The sequence below is a fragment of the Corylus avellana genome, chromosome ca2 (genome assembly GCF_901000735.1).
Source record: "Corylus avellana chromosome ca2, CavTom2PMs-1.0".
NCBI classification, from domain to species: domain Eukaryota; kingdom Viridiplantae; phylum Streptophyta; class Magnoliopsida; order Fagales; family Betulaceae; genus Corylus; species Corylus avellana.
In genome coordinates this window covers 50199506-50214146 of record NC_081542.1, presented here as the reverse complement: position 1 = coordinate 50214146, position 14641 = coordinate 50199506, and the positions used below count along the sequence as shown (strand labels likewise).

Genomic DNA, 14641 nt, shown 5'->3' with positions numbered 1-14641 from the left:
CTTGTGAATACCAATTAAGAAATAATTATTTAAAAATAAACAACACAAAAATATAGCATGCTTTTCATTTTCACATAATAAAATTGATAAAAATGAAACAATTTACTATTAAGATAAAGAATAAAGTAAAGAAGGAGATAGTTTCAGGTTTCACGGTTGAGCAATCCCCTTTTTCACAAGCATGTCATAAACTCTGTCAATTTTGCTGGCTTCAAGCTTGAACAAGTGATGGGCATCAAATTTCTTAGTGACAGAACCATTGATGATCTCGATTGACATAATCTCCTGCATCTTAAGGTAGAGAGGTGGGGGTAGCTGAATTTCGCCGCATAGCCGTTTCTCCTGTTTACACATGGAAGCAGACAGCTTAAAACATTGTTTCAGTTAAAAATCAAGAGAAATGTACACCAGAAATTCAACTGATATATAATACATGGTATAAATTGACTAATGAAGTTTTCCTCTAAATTGGGTTGACAAATATTCCTCCGACCTAACTTATTAAATTGACACGGATCCTAAAAGCATGCGATTCTCAAATATGAAGTTCAAGTTTGGAGAAAAACTTTATACTAAACTAAAGCTATAACATGCTTCTTTAATAGTAAAAACAACATAGATTTTGGCAAGTTGCATTCAGAATTATATCCAAGCCACACACTAACATTATCTTACAAATTACCCAGCTGGATGGGTTTTTGGCCAGGGAAAGTGTGAGGCTACAGTTTTTTAGGCAGCAGACTCAGAAGAGCATATACAATGCACAGCAAACTTTAGGCTCAAGCCAATGTTTCCTGTGTCACACTTTAATAAGCCCAAATAAGCCCACGCCGTCCTATTAATGTCAGTTACTTGTCAATTTTAGGAATACAGCACACAAAAACAAAAAGGTTCCCTTACGCTTTCTTGTTAAGAAATAAAACTTAGGGACTGCATACTTACACTTTCAGACAATAATTCTGCTCCATAAAAGCCCATTATATCCAAATCGTTCACAGAGTTTGAAGTAGCCTGCCCCACTGGTCTCGAATTGAACTCCTTGCCAACAGACTCTGAAGCCATGAATGCATTTGGACCAGCATGACTGCTTGGACCAACCTGAGAGCTTTCCTTTACTAGACGAGCATTCTCTTCAACTTCGGTTTTCCTTTTCTGTTTAAGATACATATCAGCCTCAGCTGATGTGCGGCAACCAGCAGCTCGGGCATCCTGAAAAATTGTACAATGAAGTTCATGCAAGGGAGACATTAGTTTGACAAAATGAAGTACCACATAATATATACCAGACTGAAGCATTCCAAATTAACGTATAGCATTGGTGGTTGTGCATCATTTGCATACAATATGATATCACACAAGGGAACTTTCAAGAATAAGAGGCCATGTGAATGTAGCAAGCTTGTTTTATATGAAAGGTTTCCGGTAACCATATAAATAATTAGAGAATGCTAGGTGCTTTCCTGATGTTCTCATAGTATCCTCCTAGCTCTAAGTGAATATTATTTTTTAAAAACCAAGTGAAAGAAATAAGAGCAATTTTCTTTTTTGCTTTTTTAGAAAATAATATCTACCTAAGACTAGGAAGACACAAGGAGAACATTAGGAAAGCACCTAGCATTTTTCTAAATAATTTCAGGCACAACTGTGATTATTTTCTATAGACCCAGTCTACACAACCTCAATGGGGCAAGCCATGTATCATACCTTAAGTTCTTGAATTCTTTTCCGCGTTCTATGCTCTTTAATAACAGTCTGAAGCAAATCGTCATGCTCTTCCTTGGTATGAAAACGCATGACTACATCATAGCTCCGACAGATTGCCCTCTCTTCAGGCGAAAAATCTTTCTCAAGAGGATTCGGATATAACAAATTTCTTTCTATTATAAAATCCTTCCTGCGCTTCCTCTCATCAAGCCTGCCAACAAGTTTAATTTAACCATAATGCGGACGTAGAGAGAATAAGCATATTTCAGTTTGAGCCAGTAGGTTTATGCCATACTATTAAACAGTCTACACAAAACCTCCACAGCAAATAATTTCATCATAAGACAGAAACATAAAGAAATTATGCAGAAAAATACTCGTCCCGTGTCCATCATGATTTTTTAATGATAATATCTCAATTCCTCTTCTCCTCCTTTTTCTTTTCTCATTCTTTACCATTATGCAACATCAGTCTGACACTTAAAATGCTGTCTTACAAGTTTCACATATTTAAATGAATAAACTCACCAAAAAGTGTGAAAATCAGATTATTGTGCCCACATACCTCTTTGAATAGATATGCAGCACTCGCAACTTCAGCTCACGCTCCTCCTCTGAGTCTGTATCCTTAAATTCCATCTCAGCCAATAACTGTTCAGCATCATTGTCATATTCAGGATCAAACTCCTGTCTTTTGTGGTTATAACCACTCAATTCAACTAAAGAAGGGCCCTCATTCCCTGAAGAGTTTGGTTTCTTTCCCCCAAAGCTCCTGTCTGCTTGAGGTTCTGTCAACAATATTAAAAAACATAATTTAATGGCTTTATCATTACCCATTCAGATTATGAATGCTCCACCAAGTTTTCAACTCTTTAGTACATGAAAAGTTAGAAGCATAGAAGGCAACAGGCACCAACAAACAACAAAATACAAAAATGTGATTATAACATTTATTCAAGAAAATCTTTTAGTTAGATCAGCTTTACTAGAAAAGATATATTAATCAACAATTATTTGCAATCTGTAGATAATATGTGTCACACCTTCCACTTTAATGACACCAGGGCCATCTTTAACCTGGGCCACATTAGATGCCTTCTTGTTAGCAGCTGTTGCTGCTGAACGGACCCCAGATTCCACTTCTAAAGTATAAGAAAACAAGGCAGATAATCTAAGGATCATATCTAAAATTTAATTGAATAAATTATTTCATAAATAATGGAAGCTGGTCAATAATATAGTTTGCCTCACCAGCACCTAAGCTTGACAATATGCGGCCAGAGGAACCACCTTTATGTGAATCTTCAATTCTGGTTAAAATAAAAATCATGAGAAGGCTTCTCAGGTAAATTGTACAGCACATACATGGAAGAGAATGAAAGCATACTTGACTCTTGAAGGAGAAAAAGGAGATTCTTCCTTCAAATTAAGCTCCCCTATCATAGGAAATCCTGTTATAGTCACCAGCAGTTGTTCATCACAAAATGAATATTATAGCCTCACTAATCATTCACCATATAAACAAGACAAGATTAAAAATGATAAACAAAAAAGAAAACAATTGAAAGGTTCAAAGAGTTATGGTAAACATGATCACACACCTTTCTTGTCCTCACTATGTCCTTTAGCCATAGCAAGAAGATCCTTTCTGTTTTTTCCAACAACATGAGACATGTCCTAGACACAAACATGTTCCACAAGTTACCCTTCTAAAAATTAACAATTCAGAAGAGAATTCACTTTGTTCAAGAAGTCATACCGGGAGAGGGAAGTACGGGGAGTTCATATATACATTTGTATAGTGTTCTATACATTGTTCTTTACTCTTAGTTCCCACATGCTCAGCAACTTCTGCCCAGTTACCCAAGCCATACATTTCAGTCCCCTGAAATAAGAATTTTGATAATACAAGTAAATAGATTTTTCCAGGTAACAAATATAGAACTGAAAAAAAAAAAAAAAGGTAGGATCAAGCAACGCTATTGTCGGGATAAAACAGAGATTGAAAGTACCTCTAGTAGCAGTATTTCATCATCTGCATTCCAATCAGGGCAAAAAAGAGGAAAGGATAAACTATCCTGTTGAAAGGGACAACATAAAAGCATAAGCACAATTTATGGGTTTACATCCTCATCACAAAAACATGAATAACAGCCTCTACTAATAACTCAACACCATACAAAACTCTACGACTCTGTAAGGTATCAGCAGGAGAAGTACTTTATTAATGAGATTACTAACCATAACCCTGTAAGGGTGATTGTTCTTATGTGGTGTCACCTCAGCTCCAACAGAAAAGCACTCTATACATAGGTCAAAATCAGGGCACACGACACATTTGATACGGATCTTCCCTGTAATGTCTTTGTTGCAATAATTGCAGTGGTATAAAGCCCTTTTCCCTTCACTTGTCCCTTGACCTGTGTCCAACACACACGCACACAAGAAAAAGAAAAAGAAAAAGGATCAGAAAGAAGAAAGAAAGAAAAAAAAGAACGTAAAAAACATATAGACAACAACAGCCAACATGTACCACTACCAATGATGACTTGGATAGAAAATCATCAGCAACATCATATTGGCATAGAAGCTTCTAAAAGTACTCCAAAGTCATAAAAGATGGAAAAAAAAAAAAAAAAAAAAAAAAAAAAAAACGTATGCCCGGGTAGTACCTCAATCAAATGACCCTAAGATCAAGTCAGTTGAGGTTTCTTCGACAGGCTTCCTACACATACTGTTTTTAAAATGTTAATTACCAGATTACAACATAGACATTAAGGGCGAGAGTGCGTGTGTGTGTTCCAAGAGGGAAGTGGGAGAGGGGAGATTAGGTTTTAGTTTGAAAAGAGAGAATAATTGAAAACACTTTCATACCATTGTGACCTCTCCAACAGCTAAGTCATCAAGAAACCATGCCACTAGAGTTTACTTCTAAACAGCCCACATTTAAAGTCATGCAAGAGTGGAATAGTACCTGCAGCTGCGGATTCTGAATTTTCACCACTGGAGGCATTCTTTTTTCTTCTTGATCTGCATGGCCAAAAATTGGTACTCTAAAATAAGAAACTACAGCAATGCACCAAATATAAATCAACGAGGCAAGTAATATGATGCACTCATATAAAGATAGAAAGCTTAAGCAAAATCATAGCACAATTAAGAAATCAAAATGCTTCAGAATCTTGTCAAGCTTGTTACAGCATAGTGGAAATCCCTTTCTTTTTCCTTCCCTCTGGGCAAGTATGAGTCTACTATCAGAAAACTAAGTTGGAGAGGTGACTGCACGTGTATATAGATGAACTAACTAACCTTTTTCAGTTGGTTAATTCTGTTTTAGTACGGTTGAAGTTAGTTAGCTTAGTTATCAGAATCTGTTATCATTGTAGTCGAGTATATAAGTAGAATTGATTCATTCTTGTAATCAAGGTTGATTATACAGAGAATAAGAACATTCATTCTCCCTTCTTCTCTCAACTTGTTTCAACCTTTCCCCTTCCTTCTTCTTGTTCCTCTGTTCGTTTTCTTCTTCTTTCTTCTTTGCATTCTTCTGTTGCAGAGCTTGACATCTACTTCCACCATTATTATCAGTGGTTACACATAAACCCATTATGTATTTACTGCATTCTTTCCACTTTCACATTTAAACAAACTGCTGATCTTATATAACGTTTCACAATTCCATCTTTTTTGCGCCTAAAGATATGATCAGTAGGAACTAAGAAACACCGAATGTATGTCCAAAAATCGAACTTTTTACACAAAAACTAACAAAACCAACAACCAAGCAAGCTCAAATGTGAATTAAACTCCAAAAAAAAAGAAAAAAAAAAATAGAAAGCGGATAAGAACCTTTGGGTGGGGTCCTCATAAGCAGAGTGGAAATTTCCACGAGAGCGACCCATCGAACTCTGAAGCTGAGCGAGCTCAGGAAGACCTGTGTAATTAACGCTGCTTACTCAACCCAAAGGCACACAGAAAAATGCGCAAACCAGTATATAGGACCCAGTACAACCTAAATTTCACAACACTTGTGAATTGTTTTTGATTGGTTCCAAACTGGGTATTAATAGCTCAAGCTCAAAATGACAAATTTCAGCAAAACCCCTAAATTCCTCAGGCACTGAGAATTTGTTTTGATAGCTTCCAAATTGGGTCAAGCCCTAAATCACACATTTCTGAGATTTTTGGTCCTTGGGAATTTTGGATTTTTGACAGATATGGTCCTACGTGAATGATTTTTTGGCAAACACAAACGAGTAGATGATAGGTATGAGACAACCTGGATATTAGATTCTAAGGAACTAAATCTCTTCGATTTTGTGAAAACTTAAAAACTCTTTTTTTTTTTGTTTTTTGTTTTTACATGTCCGCATAAGAAGGGGGAGGATGATTCGAACTAATGACCTCCGCTTCATAAGGCATGGTCCCAGCCGATTGAGCTACCTCTTGGGGAAAAACTCTTTTTCAAATCCAATGTTTTTGATTAATTCTTCTAAATTTATTAATGAACTTTGTATCTTTAAATAGACAATTACAATGCACACTAAAAATAAAAGACTAAGTAAAATAAACTAACTAACAATAATACTTATTTTTAATATTTAAATTCTAATTCATCATTCTACTATTATCTATAAAGATAACATATTTATTATAAGGTATTTTAATCTTAAAATTCCTCTATTAGATCCCTAACACTGTCCAAAAGCCGTAACAAAATGTGCTACTATGAGCTAGAGTTGCAACATTTGAAACATGATCCTGCTATCATTCAAATCAAGATTGGAGTTATCATCAACTACTCCAATGATAGCACTAGCACGTCCTAAGTATTGATCTTGAGATCCCAACATTTGAAACATGATTATCTCAATTTCAAATAAAATGAAAAATATTAATTTAATAATTTAGATTAAATTTGACAGATCTATTAATAGTGAATATGTTGATACATGATAAATATATTAAAACATTATTTAAAACTTTAAATAAATGTAGTACCTTTTTTTTTTTTTTTTTTTTTTTTTTTGAGAAAAAAATGTATAATTTTTGACATGATCTATTGATTGCTTGGCTTTAGAAATGAAGCTATCTGGTTTAGCCAAATTTCTCATCATTTTCCTTCTTTGCCTTTGTAGGAATAAATATATAATTTTTTCTTTATTGTAAGATTGTGATACCTTGACTTGGGACTTAATTCTGGTCACTCAAGAAATTGATTTGCAAATAAGACTTATACCACTTGCCATTTTGAAACTCCAACTAGATATTGAAAGTAATTGCAAAGCTTTGAATCATTCGTAATGTGTAAATGTAGGAGAAGTTCCATTTTCATGGATTTTATATAATCTCAATTCCATGTGCACTTCCCACAGAAAATGCTTTGATTATAACATATTAACTTTATCAATTTATAAAATAAGAAAGAGTGTTAAGTTTTCATACAAAATGATGCGTATAAGAGTGTTACTCATACTGTGTCCATGGCACTCATCACGTGAGTTTACAAGAAAAGTATTATAACCAGCGTAGTATCTAAAAAAAATTTCTGTAAAAATAAAAAAAACAAAGTTACAAAAGTTGTCGTTATTTAGAGTTTATTATTTAGATTATGGCTAACACAGCATAAAATTAGTAAGTTAAGGTTGAGAGGTTTAACTCGTTTTATTAAATGAGTCGGATTATATTTTACCTATATAGTCTTATATCAATGCTTCGACTCGACTCGAATCTGACACTCGACATTAAGGGTTAGTAATTTTAATGACTCGCAACCCTAGCGAATTAGAGTTAACTTAATCGAATTAAAGTTAACGTATATAATTTTATACTAGTACTTTAACGCAGTCCAAACTCAAAACGAACACGAATTGAGACTCTGTTTAGGATAAAGTTGATCACCGCAACACATCCATCTTATTCAACTTATGTAAATCATGACGAGGTTGATGACATCAACATGTTGGAGTTTTCAGCAAGTATCGGAATTCGGACATAATGTCTACATATTTGGACTTTGAACCACAATAACATTCAACACAAGAATAATGAGAAGAGTCGTCACGCCAAACGTCATGCGTTGAATCTTTGAAACTCAATTACACAACATGTACTCTGTTGTTGCCAAGAAATTTCTGGTTCTTGCCACTGTTGATCACGCATCTCCGCTCTACTATATAGACCGTACTTTGGCTTCCCAATACTACCACAACCCTTCATTTCTTCGAACTCCAATCAAGAGCTCCAGAAAACAATGGCAGCTTGTATTGCTAATTCAAGCGAAAGTACTTCTAGTAGTCCATTTTCTTTGAACTCCAATCAATGCCAAGCGAGGTCCAAATTCTGCAGATCCAGCTTCCCAAATCTTGTTTCATGCAAAACCAACAACCGGGCTGGGAAGAAAGTCTCATGTTCTTCAAAAAACATTCTGCTGGTTGATGATGAGGATGAGGATGAAGATGAGCAGCTATGGTTGAAAATCCGAGAGGAAGCTTTGTGTGACTTGGAACAGGAGCCAATGTTGTCTAAATACTACCACTCATCGATATTGTCACATGTTTCACTAGAGAGCGCGTTAGCAAATCAGCTAGCGATGAAGTTGGGGAACGCAGACATTGCTAGTGATGCACTGAAGGAAATTCTCTTGAGCGTTTTTGCTGAAGATGATGAGATGATGAGGAGAGCCATTAGAGATGATCTCAGAGCTGTAAGAGAACGAGACCCTGCCTGCCTCAGTTATGTCCATTGCTTGTTGAATTTTAAAGGTTTTCTTGCCTGCCAAGCTCATAGGGTGGCAAATAAATTGTGGTCACAAGGCAGGATTGTCATGGCACACCTACTTCAGAGTCGCATATCTGAGGTTTTTGCAGTGGACATCCATCCAGGAGCAAGAATTGGTCGGGGGATATTACTTGATCATGCCACTGGGGTTGTGATCGGAGAGACAGCAGTCATAGGAGATAATGTTACAATTCTGCATAATGTGACATTGGGTGGCACTGGGAAAGTTTCTGGGGACAGGCATCCTAAGATAGGTGATGGGGTTTTTATAGGTGCAGGAACCAAGGTTTTGGGTAATATTAGAATTGGAGAAGGAGCTAAAATAGGTGCAGGGTCAGTGGTTCTGAAGAATGTGGCTCCTAAGACTACTAGTGTCGGAAATCCAGCTAGATTGGTTGGAGGAAAGTAGAAACCTGCTATGATTTCAATCTCTTTGTTATGTAAATTATCTTCATAACATTCTGTTTGAAGATTGTTGTTAATATTTGAGGATGAGTTAATAATGTATATGGTGATGAAGCCCCTTTCATCTTAAATCATTGTGACAATGTCTACTTACCCAAAAGTGGACAAGAAAACTTGAAAAAGAAGTGATCATTTATCACTAGATTCCTGGAAAGTCCCCTCTGTCTCTCTTTGCTTATATATTTATGCTGGGTAAATACTTCATCTACATATCAAATGCTTAGACTTACAGATGAAGCTTTTATTGTGTTAAATGAGATTTGATTGCACGTGAATGATTCTAAATTTAATCACAGAAAATCATCATCGGATGATTTGCATGTGCTAATTTGTACTGTTATTTAACTCTGTACACCCCTTCAATCTCCAAAAAGCTAATTTATCCTGCTCTAATACTAAGGTATTATGTGTGAATCATGTGATATTATGTAAAGAGAGAAGTCATGAGAAATTGCTCCCCACATGGAACAAAACAACTCAATTTGGTTTGGAATATGCCATAATTATTTGGCGTTGATCAGTACCTACAGGTAATTCAGACTGCAATGTTGGCTCCATGGCCCCTGGAATAATTATTTTCATACTCAAAATTAATTATGAAATTATGCCTTGTCATTTTCACGAATAATCAAATGATTAAATTAATTAGCATCATAATTGGTCGGCAAAAGAAAACATTTAGTCTGTTTTGATCTTCTAGTCTTTAGAATAATCAAATGATTAAATTTTCTCTCACGTTCTTGTTTAGGGGTGCAATAATTGAGGTAGTCCAATATTCTATATATATTTGCACCAAAAAAGTCAAATGTTTATACCTACTGGCTGATGGGATCCAACTGCTAATAGCACTATAATTTTGCAACTTGGGTGAAAGAAATTTGTCGAGTAATCACTTGTTTATCTCCTTTCTGTGATGGTGCTGCAATACTCCTTGGCTCTCGCCACTTTCATTCTTTTCCTCTCTTTGGTTTGGCTGTTAAAGCTATGTAAAAGATCCGAACTTGAGAAATTGCCCCCGGGGCCATGGAAGTTACCTCTTATAGGAAACTTGCACAACTTGGTAGGTTCACTACCACACCATGCTCTGATCAGAGAACTAGCCAAGAAACATGGACCTCTCATGCACCTACAATTGGGTGAAGTTTCTGCAGTTGTGGTGTCATCCCCCATGATGGCCAAAGAGTTCATGAAGACACATGACCTTGCCTTTGCTCAAAGGCCACTATTTCTAGCCCCTAGAATTTTCACCTATGGTGGCTCAGATATTGATTGCCTTTTCTCCATATTGTGATTACTGGAGGCAAATGCGAAAAGTCTGCGTCTTGGAACTCCTAAGTGCTAAGAGGGTTCAGTCCTTCTCTTCTCTTAGAGAAGAAGAGGTTGATAATCTCATTGAGTCCATCCACTCATCTTCAGGATCTCCAATCAATTTTAGTGAACATATTTTCACTTTGACAAGTACCATTATATCTAGAGCAGCATTCGGTAGCAAATGCAAAGACCAAGATGCATTTCTATTGTTGGTCAAGGAAACGATATCCTTGGCAGGAGGCTTTGAGTTGGCTGATTACTTCCCTTCACAAAATTTTGTTCGTATGATTAGTGGGATGAAAGCTAAACTAGAGAAGATTCATTGGAAGCTTGACAAGATCCTGGAGAACATCATCGATGAGCACAGGGAGAACCAGATGAGTGCATCAGCAGATCTGGAAGATCTTGTTGACGTCCTTTCAGGCCTTCAGCAAAGTGGTACAGCACTTGAGTTCCCAATCACAACCAACAACATCAAGGGCGTCATTTTGGTTAGTATTTCTGCTACAATCATAATCATTCAAAAAGAATTAATTCCCAATGACTTGGGGCCAGTCACTTTTGTTGTCAACAACATATTTTTCTTCAGTAAAAAAGAATCTATAAATGTTTCTTAATAAGAAGATTATGGTCTATATGCAACACAGATGACATGAATCTGCTACAAAAGTATGAACTGAGATTTTGATATTTTGAATGATGCAGTCATGAAGCTGATTTATAGTTGATTAAATCTCAATTTTTTCTAGGACATATTTTCTGGTGGCAGTGATACTTCATCAACCACAGTAGAGTGGGCTATGACACTTTGACAAGTACCATTGTATGTAGAGCAGCATTCGGTAGCAAATGCAAAGACCAAGATGAATTTCTATCATTGACCAAGGAATTTATATCCTTGTCAGGACGCTTTGATCAGTTAGCTGATTTCTTCCCTTCACATAAATGTGTTCATTTTATTAGCAGGATGAAAGCAAAACTAGAGAAGATTCATAGGAAGATCGACAAGATCCTGGAGAATATCATCCATGACTATGAGCATAGGGAGAAAAAGATGAGTGCATCAAATAGCAAGTCTGAAATAGAGCAGGAAGATTTTGTTGACGTCCTTCTACGCCTTCAACAAAGTGTACACTTGAGTTCCCAATCACAACCAACAACATCTAAAGGCCATCATTTTGGTTACTATTTCTGCTACAACCCAAATCATTCAAAAATAAATAATTCCCAACGACTCTGGGAATTAACATATTTTTCTTCAATTAAAAAGAATCTATAAATGTTTCTTGATAAATCACCGTTGTAGCAAAAGCTGTGTCCAACTCCATTGACAGGTGCAGGAAAAGTTATATATATGATGGCTAGGATTTTCTTTTTCCTTTTCTGTGTATTATTTTTCAGGGTCTAATAATAACATTTGGACTTTTTTTTTTGGGTTTTCTAATTAACTTTTGCACTCTTATATTCTTGGATTTTCATTGAAATTTTAGGATTCTTTTTAGGAAAATGCTAGGTGTTCTTCTAATGTTCTCCTGGTGTCCTCCTAACTGTGATGTGATTTTTAAAATCATCGTTGAATTTGAAATTATTATTATTGACTTTTAATCTATTAATGATATTAAAAGCCACATCACAGTTGAGAGAACACCTAGCATTTCCCTTTGTTTTATATGTGCTTTTAAGATTTTCTAGTAACCATAGGAATAGAATTATTAAGTTATAAAGAGGTTTGTACTCAGGGGCAGGCGGAACCATGATTTTTTTGCATTAGGGGTCCAAAGCTATGCAAATAGATAAATACATAGATGTAGTCCTTCAATGTGTGTGTGCGTTTATGTAAAATAAAAGCTAACAAGTCTTAAACTTAATTTCATACCAAGTAATAAGTCATAACTATATATAAAAGTTACATGCTTATAAAATCATGTTTAAAAAGAATGTTCATTTCGAATACAAAAGTTTTTCTAGTTTGCTATAAACAAGTACAATTTTTTTTAAAAAAAAAAAAAAATAATAATTTAGCATCTCCTTCGAATGATGCTCGATGACGGTCTATCATGGAATAAAATTCGTCTATTAATATTTATTTAGAAACATTTAGGGGTGTGAAAAAGTCATCATTTGTCAGGAACATAGTATAGAAAATTATATTTTTGTAAGGTCATTAAAATTTTTTGGCTTGCCAAGGATGTCCCCAAAGTTTAAGGTAGGTCTACCCCTGCTTGTATTGAATCTCATTTTATCATTGAGATCACTAAGTTTATTATGGATTTATTTAATAAAATAAAAGTTTCTTGTGAAAATTATACTTTAATTACTTTCCAAAGTTTGTGGTCATTTTCAATTCGACCTCTAATATTTCAATTTTTGCAATTCACCCCCTCCAACTTGCCAAAGTTTTGCAATTCGGCCATTCCGTCAGTCAAAGCCGCTTCGAATGACGGAACAGTCGCACGTGATCACTTTGATTTTTTTTTCCTAAAATGCCCCCATCCCTGTTGCAAAATATTACTCTCTCTCACCTTTTCAGATAACTCCTGCAATTCTTCAAAAGACTATGACTTGGAAGGAGGCAACTGATGATCAGTTATAAATAGCAATCTAGAATTTGTGATGGGCAAGGAAAGTGGGCCTTTGTCTGTGAAAACTTGATGAAGTTTTTATTCAAAGGCTTGAACTTTACAAATACATAAGTGTAGTATATATACAGCCTTAAACCTATAGTATCAAAAACAATAATTGCAATACAAGATTTTCCTTAGATACCAAGGAAAATGTATCCCTTGTTGAACAAGGAACACGTTTTCCTTGTTGCATAAGTGTAAAAGATTGTGAGCTGTAATATCTTTCCTTATTAGTTTTGAGAATCTGCATGATATCGGCTAACACCCTCCCGCAAGCTGATAGGTGGAGAAACCACCATCAGCTTGGATTTAAGAGAGAGGAACCGAGAAGATGAAAGACCTTTAGTCAACACATCTGCAACCTGATCATGTGTGGAGATGAACTTGATAACAACATCATGATTGAGGACCTTTTCTCGAACAAAATGATAATCCACCTCAATATGTTTCGTACGAGCATGAAAGACTGGATTGGATGCCAAGGCTAAAGCACTCAGATTATCACACCATAGAACAGGGGGTACTTTAAGAAATATGCCAATTTCTTTGAACAACATCCTAATCCAGAAGAGTTCTGCGGTGGTGAGAGAAAGAGCTCGATATTCAACTTTTGTGCTGGAGCGGGAGATCACAGCCTGTTTCTTTGCACTCCAAGCAATGAGACAGTCACCAAGAAAGACAGCAAAGCCGGTGGTGGACCGGCGGTCATCAGGGCATCCAGCCCAATCTGAATCACAAAAGGCATTGACCTGTAGGTTACTCTTGGTGTAAAACAGACCATGATTGGAAGAACCATTAAGATACCTTAACACTCGTTTGGCTGCAATCCAGTGAGCTGAGGTAGGGGCATGCATATGTTGACAAAGTTGATTAACAGAATAAGCAATGCCAGGACGTGTAAGTGTACAATATTGTAAAGCACCTACAATTTGCCTGTAAACCGTGGGATCAGTCAAAGGTTCACCTTCATATCTAGATAGTTTGGAGCCAGATGCACAGGGAGATTTGGAGGGTTTGGAGTCTGCCATGTGTGCTTTGCTGAGAAGATCAAGGATATACTTGGTTTGGCAGAGATGAAGACCAGAAGCAGTACGAGTAACCTGAATGCCAAGGAAGAAACTTAAGGGCCCCAAGTCCTTTAGAGGAAATTCCTGCTGTAGCTTGTGAATGATGGTAGAGATAATAGCAGGGTGAGTACCAGTAATAAGAATATCATCAACATAAACAAGCATGTACACTTGAACAGAGCCATGTAAGTAAATAAACAAAGAGGTATCCACCAAAGATCCCTTGAATCCAAGTTCCAACAAAAAAGTAGAGAGACGAGTGAACCAGGCTCTAGGGGCTTGCTTGAGACCATAAATGGCTTTGTGAAGTTTACACACTTGATCAGGTGGTGCAGTTTGAACAAAACCTGGTGGCCGCTCCATGTATACCTCTTCTCCCAATGTGCCTTGCAAAAAGGCATTAGACACATCTGATTGTCTGATGGACCAATCAAAGTGGACAGCAAGAGTAAGAATGATGCGAATGGTAGAAGCTTTGATCACTGGACTAAAAGTTTCAGTGTAGTCGATACCACTTTGTTGATCAAAGCCCTTAGCTACTAGTCTTGCCTTGAACCTCTCTATACTTCCATCGGCTTTCCTCTTGATTTTAAATACCCATTTGTTTCTGATCACATTGTGAGATTGGGGTCTAGGGCATAACGTCCAGGTGCCATTATGAATGAGAGCATCATATTCCAACTGCATTGC

At 36.2% G+C, this 14641-nt stretch overlaps 2 protein-coding genes and 1 pseudogene across 3 annotated transcripts; 2 read left to right on the top strand and 1 right to left on the bottom strand.

Annotated features, from left to right (window-relative positions):
* Positions 1 to 89: 89 nt before the first annotated feature.
* LOC132171545 (transcriptional adapter ADA2b-like) lies at positions 90 to 5988 on the bottom strand. 2 transcript variants are annotated; one of them, XM_059582887.1, is made up of 13 exons: positions 5554 to 5988; positions 4679 to 4734; positions 3946 to 4124; positions 3717 to 3782; positions 3464 to 3589; positions 3306 to 3381; positions 3092 to 3155; positions 2956 to 3014; positions 2748 to 2846; positions 2270 to 2492; positions 1705 to 1915; positions 943 to 1209; positions 90 to 342 (listed from the first exon to the last, which is right to left on the bottom strand). In XM_059582887.1, the coding sequence occupies exons 1-13, from the start codon at positions 5604 to 5606 to the stop codon at positions 151 to 153; spliced, it is 1671 nt and encodes a 556-aa protein (XP_059438870.1). In that variant the 5' UTR covers positions 5607 to 5988; the 3' UTR covers positions 90 to 150. The 2 variants fall into 2 exon arrangements, with proteins under 2 accessions (XP_059438870.1, XP_059438871.1); XM_059582888.1 differs by having other exon boundaries at positions 2962 to 3014.
* A 1969-nt stretch (positions 5989 to 7957) lies between these two features.
* LOC132170197 (serine acetyltransferase 1, chloroplastic-like) lies at positions 7958 to 8951 on the top strand. Its single transcript, XM_059581086.1, has one exon. The coding sequence runs from the start codon at positions 7958 to 7960 to the stop codon at positions 8891 to 8893; it is 936 nt and encodes a 311-aa protein (XP_059437069.1). The 3' UTR covers positions 8894 to 8951.
* Positions 8952 to 9862: 911 nt separating this feature from the next.
* Positions 9863 to 14641, top strand: part of LOC132170196 (premnaspirodiene oxygenase-like) — a 12686-nt pseudogene continuing 7907 nt past the window's right edge.

What these genes read in the sequence shown, in the direction of transcription:
- LOC132171545 (XM_059582887.1), bottom strand. Translation starts at nt 5,606, where the DNA reads ATGGGTCGCTCTCGTGGAAATTTCCACTCTGCTTATGAGGACCCCACC. An exon ending in CCCCGTACTTCCCTCTCCCG is followed by an intron (nt 3,382 to 3,463) that starts GTATGACTTCTT and finishes GTTTGTGTCTAG; the next exon opens with GACATGTCTCATGTTGTTGG. An exon ending in ACATAGTGAGGACAAGAAAG is followed by an intron (nt 3,156 to 3,305) that starts GTGTGTGATCAT and finishes TGACTATAACAG; the next exon opens with GATTTCCTATGATAGGGGAG.
- LOC132170197 (XM_059581086.1), top strand. Translation starts at nt 7,958, where the DNA reads ATGGCAGCTTGTATTGCTAATTCAAGCGAAAGTACTTCTAGTAGTCCA.